At 41.1% G+C, this 9068-nt stretch overlaps 1 protein-coding gene across 2 annotated transcripts; it reads left to right on the forward strand.

Annotated features, from left to right (window-relative positions):
• The first annotated feature begins 3719 nt into the window (after positions 1-3719).
• Positions 3720-6970, forward strand: LOC135635282 (transcription factor bHLH110-like). Of its 2 annotated transcripts, none has more exons than XM_065146257.1 (7): positions 3720-3997; positions 4420-4936; positions 5444-5572; positions 5688-5753; positions 6009-6074; positions 6239-6301; positions 6548-6970. In XM_065146257.1, the coding sequence occupies exons 1-7, from the start codon at positions 3873-3875 to the stop codon at positions 6677-6679; spliced, it is 1098 nt and encodes a 365-aa protein (XP_065002329.1). In that variant the 5' UTR covers positions 3720-3872; the 3' UTR covers positions 6680-6970. The 2 variants fall into 2 exon arrangements, with proteins under 2 accessions (XP_065002329.1, XP_065002328.1); XM_065146256.1 differs by having other exon boundaries at positions 3721-3997; positions 4357-4936.
• Positions 6971-9068: the final 2098 nt, after the last annotated feature.

Raw genomic sequence — 9068 nt, forward strand, 5'->3', positions numbered from 1 at the left:
GTCACCGATCATGTTGTGCGGCTCGCCATGACGTTGCGATGATGTCATTGCCGTGTCATGTTGACTTCATTGCAAAACGCGATCCCCATCCGATCACGACGATTAATGGTGCCATGCAGTACGTTGAGGAACTCGAGTATATTGGTTGAAGACGCAAAACAATCACGGTTTCCATCTACCGAGGACGCGTGACGAAGCAGAACCGTTGATCAACGATCGATCGACGCTTACCAACTTTAGAAGATACCAAACCAAATTGCTCCGGTGGGATCAGGATGAGTTGAGAAGCTGATAAGGAATCCCACTTCCTCTTTCCTTTTTTTCCCCTTTTGCAGCGACATGGTACGTATGGTCGAACGCTTTGTCTGCGTGAGGTTTTAGGCCTGAAATGATCCATCGGTCATGGTCCCTTCTGCCACAGCTGCCTTCTCATTGGCTAAGAAAAAGATCCACATCGATGTGCAGAAAGCAATGCACCTGAGCTACTAGTTTTAGCTTCCTTCTTTTTCCAAGTCCTCAAATGCAGCTTAGCTTGCCTTCTGAAGTTGCAGCTTTTCTACCAAAGCGGAGCACATTGACCACCACCGCCCATCCCCGTCCTCTTTCCCACCATCTGCCTGCTTTGATTTGATGATGGTTCGGGATAGTCCATGCAACTTCAAATTTCTAATCTTTCATCTCGGTTCATGCTGCTCCTTTGCAACCATGGCGCCATGATCACGTTCTTCAATTGCAGCCTGGAACACTCTTTCCCTGGTAAAACTAAAAATGTACACGTTCACCCTTTTAGCTAATAGAAATCTCACAAGCCGTACGTTTCCAAAGGCTGATATTGTTCCTTCCACCCACTACTGAGATCTGCTCTTAAACTATATACTTACGTTGTAGCCGAGACGGTTTGCATGTTTACCGAGGCACGCCTTGCGCACAGGTAGTAGTGTCTGTGTGGAGGTGCCACTCACTCGCACGCATGCCGTGTCCTTGCGTGGACATGACAACCCATGCGATGTACAAGACAACGTGACGGGGGCCCCTTCAGCCTTACAAAAGATGAGGGACACCGACCGCGACAAGCCGCGGCGCTCTGCCTCCACGCGCGTATGCGTGAGAAGCAAATTAGACGACCCATATACAGTCAGGAGTCCTATATATATATATATATTCCACTTCAACTCCTTGTCTTATCGAAGCAGCAGCTTGGCTTTAGGACCAGAAAGGCTAGCCATGGATCATGGTGTTTAATTTGACCACAGTCCTCCCTGTTTTATGTATATCACTTCATAACAGGCTTCTTAGCTTTTTAGCATTATTCTCAGTGCTCGCTCCTTCAGCAGGTGGAAGGAAGCAAGATTGATTAGCTACGAACCAAAGTTCTGGAGTAGGAATATATAAAGTGGGAGATGATAGATGCTTAGAGGCAAAGGAGAGCATCAAAGGCTGACTAAAAGATACTTTGGAGCTGGAGTCGACTGGTGTTAAGAGCTCGACAAAGTGAAGGAAAAGTGTCTGCCAATTATAACAGCTGGAGGCTCTTGGTCATGTGATGTTAGAACATTAATGTCAGCTTCATTGATGTGGAGCGATCTATCAAAGCATTATTCCAGGCGTGTCTAATCCAATTTACTAACATGTAGACGGAATGGAATTGTTCTTCCTCGCATTCCTTTTTTACAATAATAAATGTATTATTTAATATAAGCAAGATGTTCTATATTCTTTTTTGTACAGTAATAAATATACTAGCTAGATGTTCGATATTACGATCATCCAACATAATAATCACATGTGGCTGACATATGACGATCGAACCGAGAGAGAGAGAGAGAGACGTTGGCATCACATTGTGATACATGATTATTGCGTGTGATTATTGCGTGATGCATATCCACGATCTAGATTAAACTAGTCAACACGAGCATCAAGCACAATGAACTTTATATCATGATTCAACATGAAACATGATCATATTCATATTCATATTCATATTCTACGAATCATGAGATGAGATGGGCCAAAACTAAATTAGAACAAACGACGTCCTCCATTTAATAAAAGCAAAGCAATACACTATGGTTGTGTTTCACATTAATCTCCCTGCAGCCTCTTTTGTCTGACATGAACGATCGAGGTGTGTGGACTTGTTTGGTAGAGAGGGCCAGGCAAATTAATAGTGTATATTGTTATTAATGCTGCTCCCATGAAATCATCACAACAACAACAACAGGCAAAGAACCAAGTAGGCCGGCGGCTGGTGTCCCACTACGTTCCATGTCTGAGCGTAACAATAAAACAAAATAAATGAACCATGTATCTTCTTCTTTCTTTGGGTTTCTTGGTCTTCGTCTTTTTGACCTCGAATGGATTTAAATGAAAAGAGTTCAACGGAAAAGGAAGGATCGGATACATCTTTCTCTTCTCTTCCATTTTTTCTTGTCCTGAACTATTATTATTATTGGTTAAGCACTCCTGGGAGCATAATATTCATTCTACCCCTGCGTGCATGCATGGATGGATGACCGTAATTAATCGGTAGCAAAGAGAGGGATTGGTACTGCTATCTTTGACTGTAGGAATCACGTCTTCTTCTTCTTCTTCTTCTTCTTCTTCTTCTTCTTCTTCTTCTAGGAAACTTCATGCGAGAATCCAATTCTTGGGGGAATAGTTAGAACCTTTTGTAGTAGCAGTACCGTCAGTCACCTCGTTCTTATTAAGCAAATTTTATCTGCATCTCCACTACTATTATTTAAAAGTCTTAGCTTGACTTTGGCGAGGGAGGAGTTAAGGTTGCTTACAAATTTCACCTTATGATGGCGTAGCCGTTAGTTATTGGGTACATAAATACGTTTTAATAAGGGCCTTTGTAATTGCATGATTACTTTTTTTTATTTTTCTTTCACATTTTAACTCTATCTATCTGCTTGGTTACATCGTCGTGTTATATTATTATATCTTTTATAGTTACGTGTCCATATTTTGAAGATGTAATTGGTGGTATATTTACATTAATGAACATGATATAGTTCAAATTTTGGTTAGAAAAATGTTAGTTAATTCCTATTGGAAAATGTTAGAAAAATCATCATGATTATGAGACTACCAAATGCTTTTTTTAAAAGAAAACATGCTACAATGAAAAATAATTATATATATATATATATATATATATATATATATATATATATATTAGTTTTAAATTCTTATTAAAGCGGAAGCTAAAGGTGATGACAGAAACGCCCTCCCTCTCCCCTCCTATGCCTCTCTACCACCTTTTTTGTATTATCTATATTTGCGTGCTGCTGCCACAAAAAAGCATGGTGTAAAGCTGACTCGACCGTATGTTGTTGTTACACTCACTAGATGTAACTCATGAGATTCCATGCGATAACAAGATCTGCGTTTGAGAGAGCGAAAGGCTATACATTATTACCATGTTGGGAAGCAGGCTTAATGATCGATCCCCTCGTAATTGCCTGCAACAACATCATTCAAGGGGCAAAGGAAGAGAGAGGGAGAGAGATAAGAGAGATGATCCCTGGTCTTTTTTCTTTGAGAGTTTAAGAGACGGTCTTGTATCTTTAATTTCAGTGCCGCAGAAAGTGAAGAGCTACAGCAGTTGCACAGAGCGGTTTGAAAGAGGAGGAGGGTACGTTATCAATTTCACTCCGTCCTCTGTTTCACTGCAGCTCCAACTATATATATATATATATATATTTTGTTGGAAAATCAAAGAGGAAAGCTGGAAAAGTGAAATAGATTTATATGCTCAAGCTAGCTGTCCAAATATTGTGTTTCTTTGGGTTGAGGAGTAGATTCCGGAGCTCCTGTAAGCACTCCCTTTTCTCTTCTTGGGGCTATCAAACTTTTGAAGCACCATGATGGGTTCTTCACATCTGGATCACTTCCACCAAGAAGAGCTTCATGGCTTCGCCTCTTTAGCCACGGTTCCAGCTTTCCATTATCTTGCCTGCAGCCGTGAGTGGAACCAAAACCAGCTACTGTAAGTTTTCCTACTCGACTTCTTCCACAGCTGAGCTGAGCTCAGCTCAGGTCGGCTGTATACTTCCTTGGTATATAGAAGAACGACTCGATTATCCTTGTTTTCTTGTACGTGTAGGCGAGTCAGAACTCACTTTATCTAATCCCTAGGATTTGGAATTTTCTTGCTTGGTCTGTTTGCTACCTCTATTTCCGTCGTGGATTCCTAGGGATTTGAAACCTACAAAGGATGATGGCATCTTTAAGCATATGTGCTCTACACATTTAATCTCTGATAAGTAGTCGTGCCCTATTGTAATCCTAGAGACCTTCTTCCCAAGCTTGGCTTTTGCTCTCATTGGATGCATGGGCTTTGTGCAGTAACTTGGGTGACTTCATTTCAAACGCCAATGGAACTCTAAATCATGAAATCTCTTCCCATAGCTCACCGATGATTCAAGACATGGGGTGTCACTGGGCTTGCAATGACCAAGAGGGCTTCGTGAACCAGCTGCCTGCCTATCAACTTAACCTAGCGAAGGCCAAAGAGGAGTTGACAGACAACTCTTTCCGGAAGCTCAATGGGTTCTTTAAGGATCACTCGGTTCAAGACCACCAACCACACGAAAAGCTCTTCATGAGGGCATTAGCGTCAGATTGTCAGATGGATGGCCTTCGGCCGCTGCCGGGAAACTTGCCAGAAAACTCGAGCTTCGATAGTTATGAAGGTGGCCACGTGGCTCTTCCGACTGCTAATTTTTCGCAGTCCTGTCCGCTTCGGCCAGGCATGATGGATGATGTTCATGCATTGGATCTCTCGGCTTCAGCTGGATTAGGAGGAGGGGTAAGCTTTTGCCAACCGTCGCTGGCTGGAATGGCTTTGCTAGGAGGAGAGGATGCGTCTTCCGGGCTCGACCATCTACAAGAATCGATTCAAGGACCATTTTACCTCCATCATAAAGTGGGTACATTTATCTCTTCCCATCTAATCAAACAAGTCACGAATAAGTGGGCAATGATAATATATTATTTTAGAAGAACTATGATAGCTAAGGTGGGAAAAAAGAGAAGAAAAGAAAAGAAAAGGATGCATGAAGAAGGCATTTCATCAGAAAAAAGGTTAAAAGAAAATTATATATATATATCATATATATATATATATATATATATATATATATATATATATATATGTATAAATGGGTAGTAATTAAATTCCCATGAGCGTCACAGCATACGATGACAACGACATTAGTAGGGCTGAGGGCTGTGTGTTAATTTCAGAGAACCTACGTTGATGTCATAGAGTACATAACACTTTTCAGCTTTATCGAGCGACACGAATCGTCTTTTCTTTTCTGAAGCAAAAGACTGCACAGAGAAGAAGAAAGAAAAACTTTACGTGCTTTTCTTTAGGGTTCTAAACACATCCACAAAGCTAACACCCGTGTAACTGGACGCTCCTCTGAAGATGCCATCTCTGGTCAGCGGAGGAACAGAAGCGAGGAGATGCAACAGCAGTTGGGAGCACAAATCATGTCAAGCAGCACCCGGAAACCCTCGGTTCCAGCAGCAGCGCTCTTCCTGCTCTCCGTTCAAGGTATATAAGTTTTGGAGCACTGGCCGCATATATATAGTCGCGGTTGCTTCATTGATATTTTGATCCATTGCGTTGGTTGACGTGGTGATGGCCCAAAAATAAAATGAAACAAAAGGTGAGGAAGGAGAAGCTGGGGGATAGGATTGCAGCACTGCAGCAGCTGGTGGCACCATTCGGCAAGGTATCATCAAAACCTACCTACCTACCGACCTACCTGCTCTAAACATTATGAGTGCTTCGCTTCTCTAAAAGAAGAAGAAAACTTTAATCAGGCATTATTCAGCACCGCATAAAACGGTACATCTAAAATCAAAATGGTAGACGACGATTGATAATGTACATGATGCATTCATTATCCATACACTAGTTAATTTTTACATTACCTTTGTCCTTAATTTATTATAACTTGATGTCATGCATGGTTTACGATGTGCAGACTGACACGGCTTCAGTGCTCATGGAGGCCATCGGATACATTAAATTCCTATTGGACCAGGTCGAGGTAATCAGCATCAGTATAAGATAAAACACAAACCTATTCTCGTTTGGACATACACGTCTGCTGTGGCCATTTTTCATTGACTGGTATACGTCTGCTGTGATGAGAAGCATCGCAATCGCGTGACTAATGACGATATATTGCTCTTCCATGATGGTATCTTGCAGAAGCTAAGTGTGCCGTACATGAGGTCATCCGGCAGCAAAAAAAGATCAAGGACAACGCAAGAGGTATGTAGCCGTCTTCCCCATGACATCAACAACTGTAGGTCAATAATAATAACGTCTGTAGAGGTGGAGTATACTAGTCAGAGGCTCATGTCATGTCATGTCATGTCATGTTTCTGTACACAAGGTCGATTCTGTAAGAAAAACCATACATTTAGCCATCCATGCATTCTCTTCGGATTAAGTAAGCTTTAAAGACACGCACTTCCATTCCATCCGCTCAACTTAATTGCCCACCCCTCTTCCTAGGCATCGAATGAAGAGGCAAAGCGAGATCTGAGGAGTCGAGGGCTTTGCCTGGTGCCCTTGGCCTGCACATCATACATGACAACAACGGAGCAAGGAGTTTGGTCGGCAGCCACATATGGGGGAAGTGATTGAGTGTGTGTACTCATTCCATGGGAAGAAGCTGCAGCACGAGGTTTCGAGCGAGTAATTCCAGCATGGGAACAATCCAGTTTGGACTTGTACTGGCGACATATATGATACGAGTCAAAGGAGCAAATTAACTCGTTCAGCATATAAGAAATAGCAGGGCGTGGGTGATTTTTGTACATCAATCTACCATCTGAAAGAAGTAAGTACATGTAATTGTGGTCGCTGCATTGATGGGGTTGTTAGTGGTGGCGTGTCATAGGTGTTTCTGATCATTCATACATGAAAACCTTCTCCGAGAGACTAACCATGCATGGCATTACCAGTTTGATGGTACATGGAAATGTTCGTATAATGTGCACTAGTGAAGAAATATCAATGCGGGTTTCAGCTAGTTGTGCTAACGACCAACGTCAAGAAGCAATCTCGTCAACCTGAAGGTTGCGCCGAATACCAAGAGGAGATTTAAAGACAAGTGTGTTTTTTGTCTGAAGCCATTACATATAAACATCTGAGCCCAAAACAATCATACGATAAATGTGGTGACACCAACGCCCCCAGCATTGTGAAGTTAATGACACATTCGAGCAACCTCCCAATGATTTCCAACTCATGGTTACAATCCTGGCAGCTAAGTTGACCACATTAGACAATGCCATGAGTACTCTATATATATATATATATATATATATATATATATATATAACTAACTAACTAACTAACTAACTAACTAACGTGAATTTGTTGTAACATACTGTAATAAACGGCATCGTAGTGTTATTATTCCTACGCAAGACGGACCATAAGTGAAAACTGATTAATTAACATATATTCTTGATCGAACGAAACTAATTAATTAATTATTTTCCTTGGCTCTAAAGTTGCGTGTTTGGAGATCAGTGGATGCCCATCTCGTGTCGCTTCCAAAGTCGTGTGTTCAGTCGGCACGCGAGGCATTTTTCATCTTCTCCGTCGGATCACGCGGGGAGAAAAAAGGGATTTCGTTTTCTAGGGCCAATCTCCGTCGTATCATGACTCCACCATCATACCATCTCTCCGACCGACACCATCGCTTCCTTCTCCTCCAAATTGCCTCGATCTCCACTCCCCAATGCCCTCTTCCTCCTTTCCCTGCAATCTTTGTATTTTTGCCTACATGTTGTTAAGTTTGAACTTTTTAGATTGTGTTTATATTTCTAGGTCAACCTTTTTAATCACCACTAGTTTAACTGCCTCTTCACAGTGATCAACATGAACCTGATAAAACTAGGAAGACAAACTTGCCATGCATTTGCCTTGTCAGAAATAAAGCAGTCAATTGAAAATGGAAACCACTACTTCACTATAATCTAGTGCTCTAGTCAGAAATAAAGCAGTCACTTGAAAATGGAAACCACTGCTTCACTGCTTTACTATGATCTAGTGCTTTGATGAACACCTGTAGGCTTTCCTGGTTCCGTTGTGTTGATAATATAATGCATTCCGTGAGTCGGCCCTTTGTGGTGTGGCAGGTGTTTTTACGGTCTGATATCGAGACTGTTTCAACGAGAATGAAACATCTGTTCATTACTTATGGAAAGGGTAAACTAGTAGTGGATGGGGATGACAGGGATTGGGAGCAGCATGTGAATGAATGTGGAGCTCATATGTTTAGAATTATGCTAAAAAAGGTTTGATCGCTTGCCAAGGTACCAATCACATTTACTCTTGTTGCCTTTTTTCTTTTTTTTTTTAACTTTTAATGATGCATGTTAGATACTTGGCTATGACCAAATGGCTTAAGCTATCACAGCATTTGGGGTGTCTTTAATTGATTCAAAGTTGTTTGAAAGTGACCAACTTATGGGAATTGGGAAGCTACTTGCTATCATGAGTATCCTTGAAACGTTCGGCAGCTACTTGCTATCAATCAAAACTTTGGGTAGTCTTTTCCAAATACAAGCATTTGGGAAGATTGAAAAATCATTGACGGACAACACAAATGATTTTGCAGTAAAAGAATTATAGCAAAATATGTAACAATTGGAATGATTAAACGTTTTTTCCTCTTAATAGGTAAGTAATATGAAACAATGTCAATGATCGGTACCAATGAATAGGGTAAATGAAAAAGATTTATCATATACCTATATTGTGTATGGAATTTATGGTTTGCATCGGTGCACATCCAATCACCTAGATTTCAGATGAAAAGTAATTCCCCATTGCTAGCAAATAGTTATCCGAGGAAATAGTATTATAAGAAGCAAAAAGATTGTGCTGCTATTGTTAAAAGTGAAGAGGGTCAGCTACCTAGCCAACTTTCCTAATTAAATGTTATCACTGTATAGATCATTCTTATTGTGAAAAGAGTTATTACATGGGTAGAGCCAAGAGTGTGAACTATACAAGTTCA

Source organism: Musa acuminata, chromosome BXJ3-4 (genome assembly GCF_036884655.1).
Source record: "Musa acuminata AAA Group cultivar baxijiao chromosome BXJ3-4, Cavendish_Baxijiao_AAA, whole genome shotgun sequence".
Taxonomy (NCBI): domain Eukaryota; kingdom Viridiplantae; phylum Streptophyta; class Magnoliopsida; order Zingiberales; family Musaceae; genus Musa; species Musa acuminata.